The sequence below is a fragment of the Sarcophilus harrisii genome, chromosome 3, assembly GCF_902635505.1.
Source record: "Sarcophilus harrisii chromosome 3, mSarHar1.11, whole genome shotgun sequence".
Taxonomy (NCBI): Eukaryota; Metazoa; Chordata; class Mammalia; order Dasyuromorphia; family Dasyuridae; genus Sarcophilus; species Sarcophilus harrisii.
In genome coordinates this window covers 245,222,000-245,240,156 of record NC_045428.1, presented here as the reverse complement: position 1 = coordinate 245,240,156, position 18,157 = coordinate 245,222,000, and the positions used below count along the sequence as shown (strand labels likewise).

Below are 18,157 nucleotides of genomic sequence, written 5' to 3'. Positions count from 1 at the left end.
ATGGGTTTAAACTTAAAGCAGTTTTCTATTAAGTATTTCCCCCATTAAGATCTATAATTTTCTCAAGACAGGACAACTAGTGCTATTTGCTCCCTCTTGGCTAACTTTAGTCTACTGTTATGCCAGGATTTTGCTTGTTTGCTTGGCTGTTTACAAAATCTGGCATGGACTTTAGCTTCCACATCTCTGGTGGCTCATTCTCCTGTCCTATCTATCTGTCTATCCATCCATCATCCATCCATCCATCTATCTAGCTATCTATTAAAGATTTTTATTTTCAAAACATATACACGGATAATTTTTCAACACTGACCCTTGCCTAGCCTTGTGTTCCAAACTGTCCCTTCCTTCCCCCTCCCCTAGGTGGCAGGCAATCTTATATATGTTATACATGTTAAAATATATTTTAGTTCTATTATATGTCTACATATTTATACAATTATCTTGCTGGATAAGAAAAATCAAATCAAAAAGGAAAGAAAATGAGTAAGAAAACAAAATGCAAGTGAACAACAACAAAAAGAATGATAGTGTTATGTTGTGATCCACACTCAGTTCCCATAGTCCTCTCTCTGGATGTAGATGGTTCTCTTCATCACAAGATGGTTAGAACTAGCCGCAATCATCTCATTTTTGGAAAGAGCCACGTCCATCAGAATTGATTGTCAAATAATATTGCTGTTGCCATATACAATGATCTCCTGGTTCTGCTCATTTCACTCAGCATCAGTTCATATAAGTCTCTCCAGACTTCTCTAAAATTGTCCTTCTGATCGTTTCTTATGGTACAATAATATTCCATAATAGTCATATAACATAACTTATTCAGCCATCCTCCAACTAATGGGCATTCACTCAGTTTCCCGTTTCTTGCCACTACAAAAAGGGCTGCCACAAACATTTTTGTACATGTTCTCCTACCCTTTTAAAGCTTGATAAGTCATAGCCTAATTGGATATTCTTTCATTTAAGAGCAAGGAAGAAAAACCATAAAGAGGCAAAGAACAGAGACCCAGATTCACAGACCACATGGCAGCTCAGGTGAAATATCTTTCCTCTTTCAGAAGCGTATAGTTTGTTTCTCCTACTTGAACCAGTCAGGCTCGAAAAAGAGAACAAATCATTGATTCCAATGCTATGAACACTTATTAAATGATACAAAAAAGGAGGCAGGTAAGTAGGGGAGGAGATGAGGGGGAAGGGAAGGAAAAAATTTAGAACACGAGGTTTTGCAGAGGTGAATGTTGAAAACTATCTATGCATGTGTTTTGAAAATAAAAAGCTTTAAAAAAAAAAAAGGAGGCAGAAAAAGTGGGGGAGAGAGACAGACACCAAAGGTATTTTGTTCCTGTGGAGTTGAAACCAGGCAGGCCAACAGATGTAGTGTGTAGTCCAATTTCTGCCTTCTATAAAGGAAATCATTGGGAGAAATTTAGTATTCCACTCAGAGAAAAGGAGACTGAGGGAGGTCATATCAGTCAAGGCTTGAGTTAGCAACAGGGTGGTGAAATCAGAAATGATGAATTTATCCTGGGAGGGGCATCTTGTTCCATAAAGTTGAAACTAGCAGGGCTTTGCTGTAGGTGTGTGGTCCTTTCAATTTTATCTGACTTAGTGTGAGCCCATTTAAGATTTTCTTGGCAGAGCAGCTTGTCATTTTGTTCTCCAGATCATTTTCCAGATGAGGAACTGAGGCAGACAGGGTTAAATGATTTGTCTCAGGTCACATAGTAAGTGTCTGAGGACAGATTTAAAATCAGGAACCTTCTTCCTGATTCCAACTCCAGTGATCTAAACATGCACCACCTAATTACCCCAAAAGATATAGTCAGTGGGATTTTTAAAGCATTCTCAGTTTAGGTCAGTAGCTATTTGAAAATATATCCTTTTCTTCAAATGATATGCAGACCAGAAACAAAACTTACATATTTTCTGAAATGTATGTTGGGGTTGCATTAGCAAGGTATAAAGACTGGGCTTATTGTTCTTCCTTCATTATACATATATATCTTCCATTAAAGTTCTATTCCAATACATCATTTAGGAAGATATAATCCTGGATTTTGAAGGTTATAATAACAGAGCATTAACAATGATGAGCATAGCCCAGGTGGTGGATTATTAGTTAACCAAAGACCATAGAGTTTTGTCATTGGTCATGGTAATTCTTGAAGACAATCTTCTGAGTTATAGAGGGACTACAATTTGTTATTGGAGGTAATATAAGACACTTGAAATATTTCAAAATAACAGTATTTGTTGATATATAACTCTTGGATCAAAAGTTTTATTTTTATAAGCCTCTCCTCATTGGTGGCGATTGATTACTCAATGCTTCTGCTGATATGAGGGGTAAAATTGAAGGCAGAATCTTGGTCTTTTGGCTTTTAGCTATGAAAGAAGGGTTACTCTGCCAGAGAAAGACTCTTGAAAAAGCCAACATATAGAGAAGCCCAGTTGACTTCTTCCCATAATTTTCCCCTCTCCAGACACCTGAAGAGAATCTGGCACGTTGTGCTTACTTTCTAAAAATTGAAAGCCAGAAAACCAGTATCTCTCCTTTAATCCAACAGTCATGTGAGTAGGAGCATTCAATAACCAATTTCTACCAATAGGGAGAGTTTTATGCAAATATTCCTTTCATCCAAAGGCTACAATTATATGCCTTCCTTTCAAGATGTAAAAAATCAGAGCAATAGTTCCTTTTTTTTTCAAATTCAAGTACCAGAATCAATGAGTAAACATTTATTAAGTGCCAAGCATCTAATATGTGCTGGGTGCTAGGAAAGTTAAGGATAAAGATATAAAAGCAAAATAGTCACTGCTTCAAGAAGCTTACCTTCTACTAGAGAAAAAAGGAAAAGGATTGGCAGACTACAGGGTCATAAATTTAGAATTGGAAAAAACTTTAGAGGCTATTTTGTTCAAACATCTGGCTTTACAGATGAGGAAATTGAAGTCCACTTTAGTTAAGTGATATGCCCAAAGTTTTGTAATTATTAAGTGCAGAATTAAGGTTAAAGCTTGGGAAAGGAGAGCGATTTAGAAATCACAAAGCATGGCATCTTTCTAACTATTAGATATATTTCCACAAGATCCAAACTAGTGGGTGAAATTCAGTTTTGGATGGGTATTTGATACTCAAGAAAAACTCGTTGCTGGAAGGCCTACAATTAAGACTATTGTTATCTACAGTTGAATTTTGGGCAGTGATACTGTGCTAGACACTAGGGGTTCCATTAAGAAGCTTTAGTAGGAAGGTTATAGAGGGAGGAGATACTGTTGGCTCATTGTTGACCTTTATGGTATCTTGATTAATGTGTTCAGAAAATGAGCCAGAAAATAGTTCAGAGGTAAGTAACTATAATAATAAAAAAAGTTAATAAGCATGTCCTATAAGAAAAGTTAATGGAAGTAGTTTTATTTATTGTGGGGGAAAAGAGATTGAAGAGTTATTGAATAAATGTCTTTATGTATATGAAAGACTAGATAGAAACTGATTACCAGTTTCTTTCCATTTCTACTGAGAATTAAACAAGAACATAAAGCTTAAATTTATGGAGGAAGGATTTTGTCCGAAGGAAAATTTTGCTCATATAAATGATTTTTTTTCTTCTGTAGAATGTTTTATTGAATTCAGAGTAGTTTTAAATGAGGCCTTTTGAATTGTGTTGCTTATTTTCCCTTAGAAAATAAGGAAATAAAATCAGTTAATACTTAAAAAAAATTAATTCAGGCTATTCACCAGATCAAATATTGAAGCTGAAGCTTAAATACTTTGACCATATGATGATAAGTGTGTCCAAGGTGGTGTTATCTGGAGAGAAGTGTTACTCCTCTTCTTGTCTGTACTGTGATCTTACCTAGGAATGGTCCTTAGAACACTGTAGCTACAAGTGCTAACCTCCTCTTTACCTTGTACCTAAGACCAAGACCCCTGCCTCCTTGTGACTAGATTCCGCCTGCCCCAGTGCTCCTCTCTGCCCCAGAACTATGACCCAGAATGTCTCCCAGCTAAGAGGTCCAGAAGCTTACTGCTGCTAGGGCCACTGTTGCTACCATTGCATATGAGGACTCAGGCCTCCACCTCTTTGTCACACACTTCTCCTATTGACTTAAGCTTTCTTAAGAAATGTTTCACCCTGACCTTTGTTGACTCTGCCACTCCAAAATTTGATTTGAGGTATTATCTTAAAGTTGTTTGGAAGAGACTATTGAGATTCCATCTGCGTTGCCCCTAATATACCATCTTTATTCTTCTCCCCTCCCTTCACAAACCTTTTCTTGGAGGGTTTTCCTTGACTGGAACCCTCTCTTCCTTATCCCCAATTCTCAGCTTCCTCTGAATTTCAGCTAAAGTCCTACCTTCTGCAAGAAATCTATCCCAGTCCTCCTTAATTCTAAGTGCCTTCCCTCTGAAACTGTCCCCATGTTTTCTTCTTCTTAAGACTGAGTTCCTTGAGAATGAGGACTGGTGGTTGGGTTATTTGTGTTGGTTGTTGTTTGCCATTGTTGTTGTTGTTTGCCTTTTTTCATATCTTTAGTGCTTAATACAGTATGTAGTAGGTGCTTAATAAATGTTTATTCACTGAATGAGTGTCATCCGTTGGAAGCTACAGAAGATTTCAAGTACAATGATGAATTACACAAATCAGATTATTAAAAGCCATTTGAAGAGGAACCCTCAGTGAAATTGATTGCAAAAATCCAGCAGACATATACTGAGGAGTCACAATAGAAGCAACCCCAGCTGGGAGTTGATTCAGTACTTGATTTTGTGACTGTTCATAGTTAATAATCATTATTTCCTATCAACTCTGCTTAAGCCCAGATGAGCTATAAGTAAAATATGTTCATTCTTTAAGCTTTGTGAACTGTGTGTTCTCAAGAGAAGTTGTTGACAGAACCGTAGGTAGTGTCAAGTTGTGAAGTTTCCAGATTATCTGTATGAATGCAATAACTCAGAGAAATGAGAAGTGTTGTGCTGTCTCTGTCATGTGAGAATTTCTGAGTCAAGGGGCACATCCACAATTTGAAGATTTTCAAGATTAGTGGAGAACTAATATGATCACAATATCATAAGATTCAGATCTGGAAAGCAATGAAGTAGAGCTTACATTATTTAAAACCAAGAAACAGGCCCAGAGAAGGAGAGGACAGGAGATGGTGGTTATTCATTTAAACTTACAAATTAATTACTACATAAAGAATAGGCAGGTTAATGGAATGAGGAGAGAGGAAGCACCAAGGATTTTTGTTGATTAAAAAAATTTAAAATCCTTAAAGGATTAAAAAAAAAAAAGGATAAAACTATTGAGTGAAATAATTAGTATTGTCTTTTCATTTAGTCTGCTCTCCTCAATTGGAGTATGTTGGGGGTGGTTGGATAGGAGAAGGAATGTAGTCAAAAATATGGGAATTACAATTTCAACAAGAAATTACCACTAACAATATGGTGTATGTGACTGAACCCTCCATCTCTTCTGGGCTGCACACCAGCATAAACAGAGAAAACAACAGGGGACTACTGGTCTGGAAAACAAGGCCTCAATGAGTTTTGAAACTCTTTCCTTTCCTCCCCCCTACTCCTCCCCACCTCCGTTCCCTCTGACCTGCCAGTTACTTGAATTAATAAGATTGCCACAAACTCATCTCCAGCCACACACTCCTCCCTCCTGAGGTCGGACATGACTACAAAGCCTCCTACCTTTTCGTTTTAGCCAAGTTTTCATTACTGGGAACTTGGTGAAGCAGTCAAAAAAAAAAAAAAAAAAAAGCTGTAGCAGCAGCAGCAGCAGCCTTGAGACTGATCCACTAAGCACCTTACAAACTTGGCGGCTTTTCTCACAGAAAACGAAGTGTCTCAATTCCCTTCTCACCGGTCTATACATATACAGTACAGCTAGCTGTGCACCAAAAGACTGAAGTCTAGATGACCGGGGCCAAAAAACACCCCTCTCCCCTCCATTTGCATCTGCAAATTACCGGACAGTAAGATACTGCCGTTTCCATAGATTGGATTTATTGATACTGTGGCTAATACACAGGTTTGTTTGTGTATGTAGACGCATAGAATGAACAAGATATTTGACAACGTTTGTGAAATGGTCAATTTAAAACTAAATTCTTTTAAAAACTCTTTTAGCATTATTACGAGTCCTTTTTTCGGAGGAAACATAATATAAACAGTGTCCACTGCTTTTTAGCAAATAGAACCTCTCCCTCGAATAGTGCGTCAAGTCCCTGCGTTTAGTTTTGGGACCGTTCACAGCATAGGAACCCTAACAGTCCTCCATCTCCAGCACCTAAGGATTGGCAAGCATGCTTCTGAATCCCCGGTCTTCAATTTACTTCCATTTACGTGGGTCCGGCGGACTTGCAGATAAGTGCGTCACGGCTGCCCATGCCCTGGAAAAAGAGAAGGCGCATTTCTCTAGGGAAGTGAAGGAAGGCAAATGTATAGCCAGTTTTCCGATGCTTCCAAAGGGAAGGGGGATGGGGAACAAGCCGAATGTTCTAGGGGCGGAGACACCCCAGCTGGGGTACCCAGGGTACTATAGGCGCTCAAGCTGCCCAGCCCACCCAGAGCTGGGGCAGCCTGCTAGGAGTTTGCCTCTTCTGGCGGTTTGGGGAAAAGCTGGTTTCTCAACGGTCATACAGTAAAAGAGTTCTTTTCTTTTCTTTCTTTTTTTTTTTTTTCTTTTTCCCTCCTTCTCCTTTTCTTCGTCTCCTCTTCCCCTTGCCTCTTCAAACTCGTCTTCTTCTTCTCTACCTTCCTATACCCCCCACGCCCTTAGTTTCCTCTACCGCGGCAGCAAATAGCTGGAATTTCCTCTGGGGGAAACTACGTGGATCTTTCCCTAGGCTCCTCGCTCCGCCCTGGTGTTCTTTCCCCTCTCTTCGGATGAGACCTTAGCAGGGATTTAAAGGGAGAAGAGTTCCCTAGCCCTCGGCGGGGAGCAAGCAAGGGAGAGTAGTGGGAGGAGAGCAGCTGGCATCTGACCCATCTCCGCCATGTGACTCTGTCTTCTACCCACCTACCCCCCGTCCGGGCGCGCCCTCCCTCTCAGCGCCCCGGTCCCTATTCTCTTCTAGCCCCGCACCATGTTTCAGCGGGATCGGGGGCAGCTAACGCAGCATCCCAGCCTCCGGAGACAGGTAGAGCCTGTGCTACTATTTCGCCTCTTCTACTGTACCTTCTTGGTGTGCACCAAAGAGATCGCAGCCCTCACTGACTTCTCCGGTAAGAGGCGCCCTCCGTCATTCTCTGTTCACCTGCCTCCCCTCCGAGAGCCACAGGTGGGCCAGGAGAGACAGCGGTGGTGGCAGCAGCGGTGGTGGCCACCGCCAGAATGGGTATGGCTGGATGGGTTTCTGGGTGGTTGGACGGAAGATTTTCAAGACTGATAACCTCCTCTTGTTCTTAGCCCTTACTTTAGGAGGCTATCAGAAAGGAGAGGTAGAATTCCCTTAGAAAGGTGAGGTTAAGGAATAAGAAATTTCCAGACCTCTGGCGACGTGTCCTTCCTCAGCTCCGAGCTGGGCAACGCTAAAGTAAATTTGGTGATTCTTGCTGTTACGCAATTAAATACACAAATTCTGGTCCAGAAAATTTGCCTTTCTTGATAAAGATCCTGGGTTTTACCGGTTCTCCCACCCAGTACCTGTACGTACTCACTTGCCGTAGAGGATAGATAGTCTGAACTAGAGATTGGACTGAGAGCGAAGCAAACGGCGGGAGAGACAAACCCATTTTAGGAAGTTCACGGTTACAGTTCATTACTGGGAAAGTCAAGGAGAGTGGGGGTGGGGGGAGTCAGGTATCTATCAAAACACCGATCCACGATGTGATCTCTGTATGTAGAAGAGGGAGGAAAAAAGCTTGGAAATAATTTTATAATTAAGGAGCAACAACCCTCGATCTTTTCCTATCCCTCTGCCTTCCTTTAAACTGAGTGATAAAACATTTAAGGGATTTGGGGGATTCTGGTCAAGTCTCCATTGTACTGTCAGAGCAGTTCTTGTATGCAGGTGCAGCATGTTTGTCGAAAGAAAAGGATTCCAAAGGTTGGTTGTAGAAAACAACATTTTTATCAATGTTGTGCTTGCCGAGAACAACATAGTATGAATGTCCCAGGCTTGTGCCCACTTACCTTATTTTTGGGTCTCTTAGTTCCTGAGGCTCCTAATTTAGCCACTGAGTTAAAGCTATGGTAAATAAGGCTTTATAACAGGCATGCATGGTCGATGTCCCTAATAGCCAGGTCTGGTTGCAATGGGATATAATGCATTTCAGAGGACTTGCTGAAAAACATTTCTTGTGTACTGAAAGTCAAGACTTAGGTATCTTATTTACTTATAGAGAATATGTCATTGTTAAATGAGAGAACTTAGGTCAGTGGTTCTTTGCTTTGAATATTTAATACCAACTTAATGTTCCCACGTGGCAGTAACCCTGGCAAAGCAAGCCAAGATATGCCTATTTGGCAAGAAAACCGTGGCCCTCAAAATCAAACAAAAAGGCAAGATAGCTTCACTAAATGTCTTGGGAAAATGTACTGTACTCCTTCAAGAATTATTGACTTTAAAAAACCTCTTAGTTGCAAGAAAAGTTCTATATCTGCTGCTGGTTTGATCTATGGTAAGCACTTAGTCTAAAAAAAATTAGGTGACATAACTCATAAACCCACTGTGTTGACATCATTGAAACTGAACATATGTTTTAGATACTGGATGACACTTGAAGATTGTTTTCTTCTACATCATCAAATTAATAGCAAATAAAAATATATTTATAGGAGATCTATATACCTCAGCAGTAAAGTTCTGAATAGTAATGATTGTCAAATTCACTAACCAAAAACTTTTATTGAAGAAAACTGAAAATAAAAAAAAAATAGAGATTATGTTCTATCAGAGCCATAGCTGATGCCATGACTGGAACTTTGATAAAGGTAGCCAAAAATTAGGGGGTACAGAATTTGAAATAATGATTTTTAAAGATTGAACAATTTAAATACTTTTTTACATTTGGATTTTTATAGCACATTCACTCCTTCAGCAGTGAAGTGGAGAGTAGTTAGCAAGAATCATTAGTTTGACCCAAAGAAGTATGTTGGGAAGAAGTATTTTGTTTCTCCTTCTCTCTCAGCCAGTTGAGGTAATCACAGAAAGTAAGGGGCACATAACAAAAATGCCAACAAAGTACAAGGGCACTATATGCCCTGTTTATCCCTTTTACAATGTGTGGAAATGTTCTCTGAATGAAGTAGAAGGGGAGATTGACCGTTAGTTAGGAAAAGATTGGTTATGTTCTTATTAGTTATAAAACTAAGCCTTGCCAGACCTGGGGACAGTTTGAAAACACATAGTAGGTAGCTTTTTGTGGAGTTATTAACCCAGTGCTTCTACCAGAAGATTGGAAGGTGGAATTTTTCTCTTTTACCCATCCTATCTCTTTCAGCAAAGCTATTTATCTACTAGGAAACACTGCATCCAATTAAGGGACAGTGAGACAGATACTTCCCAGACAGATACAGACACAAAGACAACATTCAAAAGGGGTGAAGAATACAGGAGTACCCTCTCCCTCCAACTATAGACTCACAGATTCACAAGTAGTTTTTTTCATTTCATGTCTTTCCCATATTAAATTATAAACTCCTTAAGAGTAGACCGTCTTTTATCTTCTCCTATATCTAGAACTTAGTATAGTGCCTAGCACATAGTAGCTATAAATATATGTTAATTGATAGCAGGGCGACTACTCCTATTTTGGATTTAAGGTTAGTCTGTTGGTTTATCCTCTTTGAACTATATAGTTCATGAGCCCCCTTCAGTGAGTTTCTCATTGTCATTATTGTATCATTTTTCAGTCTTATCCAACTCTGTGGCTCATTTAGGATTTCCTTGGTAAAGATACTAGGGTAGTTTGCCATTTCCATCTACAATTCATTTTACAGATGAGAAATAGAGGGAAACAGGGTTAAGTGACTTGCCTAGAGTCAAAAAATTAGTATGTGTCTGAGGCTGGATTTGAATTCATAGTCTTCCTGACTCCTGACCTGGAACTCTATCCTCTGTAGCACCTAACTGCTCCTAAACTGCTAAGTTTACCTTGAATAATAAAATTAACCAGTGTCAGGCTGTAGCCACCATTAGCTCAAAACAAAGGCATTTGCTAAAATGGTATTCTAGAATGCTAGATACAGTGCAAAGAATAGGTATGGAGTGAGATAACAGTTGCAGGTATAACATTTTAAAATAATAATTTGTTATATCAGGAAGCTGTAGGTGATGCCCCCTTGATTTTCTCCCCAAGCAATACCAGATGAAGCCCTTTCCCTGTCCCTCTTCATTTTACCATAGGGAAATGTCTAGCATTTCTCAAGGTATGGACCAGTATCAGGGTCTTCCTTCTACACCCTGTCCCCTTCTGCCCTATCAGTTGATTCAGGGGTTAAACCTCATTTCACCCTTTTAGCTCCAGATGCTGAAAATGGTACTTATGGCTCTGTAAGAAATTTGAGCTGTGACTCATTCATCTAAATCACGTGATTTTCCTTTCCCATAATATCCCAATTTTTGGTGTGAAATGTTCAGGGTAGACTGTTCTGTGACTAACTTAGCAGAAATCCATGCTGAGTGGTAATACTGTTAAGCCTTGTTATTATTTGTTCATATTTCTTTCTCAACACATTGGGGCAATCCAGAAATCTGCAGATAAGTGAAAAGATTTTTTAATGACCCTTTTAGGAGAAGATGGGTAAACTGATTCCCCAAACCATATAAGTAGTTTTAAATTTTAAAACAGTTCATGTAAAACATTCAGAAAATGTAGCAGAGGAGGAAAATTCTTTAAAAAAAAAAAAAAAACAAACACACAAAAAAAACAACCTCAAAGAATAAGATTAAACCTCCTGAAATTTTTCTGTTCTGGTCTATCCTAATATCTATGATGATCATCACTTTTAATGACAACAGCATCATTACAGAGATGTGTTAATAAGCAAAACCTAGGATAAAGATTTGAGTATTTGGGGGAAAGGTTTTATTTTATTCTGACCGAAGAGCTCCAAATCCTGCTTGAACTTCAAAGCTCCAGTCATTCTTCAGGGCAGGCCCTCTAGTTTGCTTTTATTTATAAGCTTGGCAGGGTTTATGCAGTAAGAAAGCTGTATGCTATAAAGAACTCTTGCAGCCTTCCCTACCGAGAGCCCTGCAATAATAATTGTATATGAGAGTTTGGTCTTTCATGATGTGCTTATATGTTTGTTTTGCTAAATAAGGACTGCATAAAAATATGAGTCAGAAAGGAGGAGGACAGAGGGACTCGATGCTCTACTTTATCTTCCCCCCCCCCCCCCAGAGGTGGAAAAACCATATAAAAAGGAAGCAGCAAAATGTCAAGAGGTCACAACCATCTTTGTGCAGCATAAAATCCAGCAGCAAGAGATTAGCATTGCAGGGTATTAGAAGGAAATTTACTTAAAGTTTTTTACTCTTCATTGCTCCTCTTTCTTGACTTGCAATGATTGGCAGCTGGCATATTTTTCCCTGTTATTTTTGGTTTGATTGATTCTAGCATCAGATTCTAGGTTCTTGCTTTCTATCCTTCCACCCTCCCCAATTAGTTTTTATTTCCCCCAATTTCTCCACATAGGCTTACATGCAGGTAACTTTAACCATCCCTGAGTTTGTTTTGAGACCCTGTGTAAAAACCCACGCCCTCTCTTCTTCTCTAAATATGTAATAGAAGTGCTGCCAGAGTTAATTGGAACACTTTCATCACTACATTAAAAATGTATTCCCAAAGAATTCAAGAGAATTTCAGGCAAAATTGCTACTTCTGTTCTTTAATCCTATACTCAAATGTATTTGGAATTCATCCATTTTCCTCTTCCCAAACTAATTCTGTCCTTTTGAATACATTCCTAATCTAAGAACTGAGCTCAAGAAGTCCAATCTTTTCATTGACTTTTTCCACTAATACTAGGATAACATCATTTCCAAAAATCTTTTCTGTTGAGAGATCAGTACTATAAAGGAAGGTCCAAGTTTTGACATAAGAGAGAAAGATTATAAAGACCCACCTTTTTATGCATTATAAAATTAGCAGCATAAAACAGTAGGGTCTTTTGGCAGCCCCTAAGGATGCTTTTTGAACTTCAAACTCCTGAAGGCTGAGATTGTGACAGCACCTCCATACTTTGAATTTGGGACTCCTTAGGGAAGCAGATAAAGAAAGGAAGCAGTTGTTGGCTTAAATTACCACTCTCCTTTGGAGGGAGCAAGCTTCTTATCTCTCATTATCTTTCTTCTGTTTCTCTTCTCTCTCCTTTGAAGGGAGCATGCTTCTTTATCTCTCATTCTCTTCCTTCTGTTTCTCTTCTCAGTCCCCTCCCCTTACAAGAACTTGAAGCAGTTGGTAAAATTGTACTTGGGCTAAAGGGGAAAAAAAAGAAGAGGACATTTTTTCCAGGTCCTCTTTTCCCTCCCTCACAAACACTTTAACACTGTTCTCCTCCCTCTTCTCCATCTATAGGCAGATAAATGATGGTCATGGATGGTCCTCAGTTTTCACTCTCAAATCAGTTGCCAAGTCCTATCAATTCTACATTCACATCTCTTTTATCTGTCCCCTTCTCTCCATTCATATGGATACCATTACACTTCAGGCCTTTTCACCTCTGGCCTGGATGATTACTGTATCAGCTTTTTCAGTTTCCCTGCTGCAAGCTTTTTCTCTCTCCAGTATAGTATAGCCAACCAGTACACAACTGTTAAAGTGACATTTCTAAAATGGAAGTCTTACTATGTTAGTCCCCCACTCAGTAAATTAGTGACGTCTTATTTCTTCTGGGATCAAGAACAATTTCTTCTCTTTGGCATTTACAACTCTTCATATCTGAGCTTCAACCAATCTTTCTAATTATAAAATACATTAGTCCTCTTCACATAGAGGTAACTAAATAGTACAGTGGATCAAGTCCTTGGTTTGGAGTCAAGAAGCCTTAAATTCAAATATGGTCTCAGATTCTTATTAGCAGTGTGACCCTGAGTAAGTCACTTTATTTATCTTAGTTTCCTCATCTGTAAAATAGGGATGATGACTGCACTTGTCAGGGTTGTTATGAGATGGAAGTGAAATAATATATATATTTAATACATATACATATGTATATATATAATATACTTAGGAATATTTGTCTCCTTCTTTTGAATGTAGGTTCCTTGAATATTATTTCACTATTCATTATTGTCTTTCTATCATCCTTGCCCAGCGCAGTGTCTGACACATAATAAGTTTCTTGATTAACTGATTCAACTTTGCCCTAGTTTATGGGATATGATAGGGGACAGAATGATTATTGAACCCTTCCATTTTGCAGAGAGGTTCCTTCTACCGGAAAGAAAAGTTTTTGGATGGTAGTAGTGATTTGTCAGACCCAAGCAAATGATAATGTAGCAGGAGCTGATCGGGGAATCACAGATCAATTAGGCCTAGTCATCTGATTGATAAAATTAAGAGTCTCATATTTTGAGTTTGTTGGCTGCATATGAAAGGGTCAGTCAATGCTAGTGAGTATTGTCAAAGACAAAAGATAATAGATTTGCCCCAGGATGCATTTTTGCATCCTTTCATTGATTTGGGCAAACTGGTCAGACTGGGAGTTTTAAATTAGTGAAATTGATCCTGGTCTAAGATTGAAGACAATGAAGTCTTAGGATCACTTCTAAAAGCACTAGTAAGAGAACAGGGAGGGGATTTCCATCATGTACTCTTTGATCCAGTGACTCAGGTCTCCTTTTTTTTTTTTTGCACAAATAAGACAGTCCATCTCAAGGTTCTGGGGATTTTATCTGGCTATTCCCCATCTGTGGAATATTTTCCCTTCTCATTTCCTACTGGCTTCCATGACTTCTTTTAAGATCCAAATAAAATCCCATTTTCCACAGGAAGCTTTTCCCAACACTTTTCACTTCTAGAGCCTTCCCTCTCTTAATTGTTTCCTATTTATCCTATATAAAGCTTATTTGAACATATATCTATTTGGTTGTTGTCTCTTCCATTGAACTGTGAACTCCTTGACAAGAGGCCTGTCTTCCACCTCTTCCCAGTACTTAGCTCAATACCTATTGTAGAGTTGGTACTTAATAAATGTTTATTGATTAATTGACTATCTTCCCTTTTCACTTTCTAATTGGTTTCCCTGGAGGCAGGATATTCTAGTTCAGGTACCAGAATTGCTCCTTACTAGATGAGACACTGTGAATAGTTGAATTGCTTTTGTTGGATTTAGCTTTGACAGCCAATCACAATTTCCATGATACTGGCTAAACAAAATTCTGACTAAGCACTTAGAACTAGAATTCTTACTCAATGATCAGTGGAAAGCCTTTTCTATCCTTCAGAATCTTAATATCGAGGTTGCTATCTCCCAGGGAGTAGGATTTCTGTTTCTAGTTGGTCTCTCTAAATTTCTCTTGATAGAGGAGATTGGGTTTCAGGTGGCCATATCCTTGAATTCCCCTCTCATGCTGCATATAAGCATATCTTAATGCTTTATGCTTCTTCTATAAGAGTTGTTATTGGATGGGAAGGTGTGAGAAATCCCCCTTTCCACCTTGCTGCCTTTTGCTGCTCTGAACAATATTTTTCCGCCAGAGTCAGTCTCACCACTTTACAACTCTCTCTTTCTTTAATTTGCCTATCTCTATGCATAGGTGGACAAAAAACCCCACCATCCTCCATGTGACTACTTCTGTTGGTCCCCAGTATTAATATGCAAAAGGACTACCAAAATCTAATACCTTTAATTTCCTCAATCAGGTCAGATCTCATAATCAAACTCACTCTTTCCACTACATAGTTAGGACACTCCCTCTTGTACATTATGAACTTGAACATATCTCTAGGTCTCAGTTTCTCCATCTGTAAGATATGACCAATGATCCAACTCTAATGGTCTCTTCTCAGTCTTCTTCCTTCTTCACTTTTCTTTAGCATTTGATGTCATTAACCATTCTCTTTTCCTGTGAACTCTCTCCTCTCTGGATTTTTGTGAAACCTTTCCTTCCTGATTCTCCTACCAATCTGACAGCTCCTTTATAGTTATCTTTATCTATCAATCAATATTAATTTCATACATTTAACTGAAAGACTATCTTGAATCTTCTTTTTCCTCCCTGTACTCACCCATTTTGCGACCTCATTCAGATCTAATTAGTTCTCTTACTACCCAGATCTATATATCCTGCTCTCCTCTCTCTCCTGAGCTCTAATCACTTATCAAGAACTTCCCATTGGACATTTCAAACTTCATGCATTGTAGTTATATGAAATTCAACATACCAAAAACTGAATTCATCTTTTTCCTAAAACTTATCTCTGTAACTGCTGAGTGTACTACTCTTTGTAGTCAGTCAGACTCCCAACTTTGGTATCATTCTTGAGTCCTTGCTTTCTTTCATTCAACATATGTGCTAACCAATTACCAAATTTAGTTTTTCTATGTCCACATCTCTTATATACATATACTTTCCTCACAACTCAGACAACTACCACTACCGTTCAGGTCTTCATCATGTCTTGAATGAACTATTTCAATGGGTTTCTATTTGGTCTCTCTACCTCAACCTTCTCTAACACACAGCTGCCAAAATGATTTATCCATAGGTTAGATCTTCTACCCTAAATCTATCTCTTCCTCCAATCTGAATGTTTCTAATCCTTTATATAACTTCCAAAATAATCTTCCTAAAACCAAATTCCCATGTTCAAAAACCTGCAGTGGTTTTGAACATGTTGTTCCTTGTTCCTTCCGGAAATAATACAAAATTTTCTGGCTTCAACCTATCTTTCCAGTCTTAATTCATATGACTCTCTTTCACAAGCTTTACTTTCTAGCCAAGATGAATTACTATTTTTTGGAAATAGCATTTTGAAAAATTTTTTAAATTAATAATAATTTTTTTCTTATTCTTTTTTTCACTCAACCCTCATTGGAAAAAAAGAGAAAAGAAAAAAAAAAACAAAATCTTAATAACAACCATGTATAGTCAAGCAAAATAAATTTCCACATTGATCTTAATCAGTGTCTCATTCAGTATCTTGAATCTACCACTTCCTTCACAAAATAGGTAGCATGATTCAGTTTAGAATGATTCTTGGTCATCCCACTGATCAGAGTTAAGTTTTTCAAAGTTGTTTGTCTTCGTGATATTGTTTTTGTATAAATTGTTCTGCTGATCCTCCTTATTTCAATCTTCATCAGTTCATACAAGTCTTCCCAGGTTTCTGAGAAGTTGTATCTTTAGTTATTTCTTTTTTTTTTTTTCTTCTTTTAATACATTAGTAAAAGCTTTTTTTTTATTATAGTAACTTTTTATTGACAGAACCCATGCCAGGATAATTTTTTTTTTTTTACAACATTATCCCTTGCACTCACTTCTGTTCCAATTTTTCCCTCCCACCTTCCACCCCTTCTCCTAGATGGTAAGCAGTCCTATATATGTTGAATATGTCCTAGTATATCCTAGATACAATGTATGTGTGCAGATCCAAACAGTTTTCTTGTTGCACAGGGAGACTTGGATTCAGAAGGTAAAAATAACCCGGGAAGAAAAACAAAAATGCAAACAGTTTACATTCATTTCCCAGTGTTTTGTATACATGAAAAATTAAAATTGAATTTTAAATGAATGAAAGAATATAGTTTTAAAATATTTTCTTTTTTCTTTTTTAAAGTAAATGTCTTAATGATAAAGAGGGTCTAATAGTAGACACACATTCCAAGTCAGATTGGAAATGAAACAAATTGGCTTTTTGGCATTTCTCTCCCTCCCTTCCTCTCTATCTCTGTCTCTTTTAGTATAAAAAAAATCTAAATAAACAATTGGTTTTGATAAATCTCTTGTTCCTAATCAATGTGAATTACAGTGAACAAGATTCTGATGTAGAATGAATCTTTCTATTCATAATGCTAGAGCCTGAGAATTTTGGAAGTAGGGACTACTGAAAAGAGTGAAAAATCTTCCCAGTCAAGAGAGAAAAAAGGGAAAACTTGGCAGAAAAGGCTACTTCCCTCTGCCTCTGAATACTACCCAAAAGCTGTCACAAATATGTATAGCATGGAACCGTTCAGACAAAAAGGGTTATTTTACCCAGATTATTCACCTCACATTGCAGGGGGAAAGGAACTTATTTGTACTCATTAAAGGAAAGCTGAAAGATTTGAAATGGGATTACATTCTATTATACTCATTGGAATTAAAGACTTATCTTGGAGATCATTCTTATATTTCTTGCCCCCTGCTACCCCAAACCCTAAATTAGATCATTTGTATTCATGGCACATTTTAAGCAAACACCAAATTAAACAGTTTGCAAATACACATTTCAAACCCATAGGATTGAGTTCTGAATTTTAATTCTGTCTTGTATTTGATGTGTGGGAAAGCCAGGTCTCAGACAGTAAGTGACAATAAGGGTGGGATTATTCTTTAAAACAGATTAGAATTCAGAAAAGGTGGAGGTGAGGTGGGGGGAAGGGGTGGACAAATAGATATATAAAGGTGTTGCAACTGAAGGTAAAATCCAAAATAATTAAATCAAAATATTGGGGGGGGGGGGGAGGTTAATTGCAAACATTGTCCCTGGTACTGTAACAATGCTCATGGCAGCCCTATTAAATATACTAATTAAAGTTCACACAGCTCCTTATTAAAACAGGCCAAATCCAGGAGTTTAGATAGTTTACAATGAATCACAAAATCTCAGAGTTGGAAGGAACCTCAAAGATCTTCTTAAGATACACACACACACACACACACGTATACATTTATGCACACACATATGTACTTAATTACTTAATATATATTTCTATATACTATATTTCTATACTTATACATACACATATACCTATACTTCTATACTTACCCAAGAAATCTTGCTACATATACCAACAAGTTGTTTATTGCTTGAAGACTTCCAATACTAGTAATCCACTAATTCCTGAAATTGCCCAGTTAATTCTAATTGTTGAGAAGTTCCAATAATTTAAATCTGCCTCTCTGAGGCATGAAAATTTTTCTTTATGCTGCCCTGTGAAATTAAAAAAAAATGTCAAGGGAGAAATTAACTGGAGATTCCTTA

General features: G+C 38.0%; 1 protein-coding gene across 5 annotated transcripts in view; it reads left to right on the top strand.

Moving 5' to 3' along the window:
* The first annotated feature begins 6,728 nt into the window (after positions 1-6,728).
* Positions 6,729-18,157, top strand: part of EVA1C (eva-1 homolog C) — an 84,417-nt gene continuing 72,988 nt past the window's right edge. For 4 of the 5 annotated variants that reach the window (XM_031959359.1, XM_031959360.1, XM_031959357.1 and 1 more), the window contains exon 1: positions 6,729-7,243. In XM_031959359.1, coding sequence (XP_031815219.1) covers positions 7,105-7,243 — 139 coding nt within the window. In that variant the 5' untranslated portion in view covers positions 6,729-7,104. Of the gene's footprint in view, positions 7,244-7,288; positions 7,357-18,157 lie in introns of those variants that run through there. The other variant, XM_031959358.1, reaches the window with a different exon arrangement.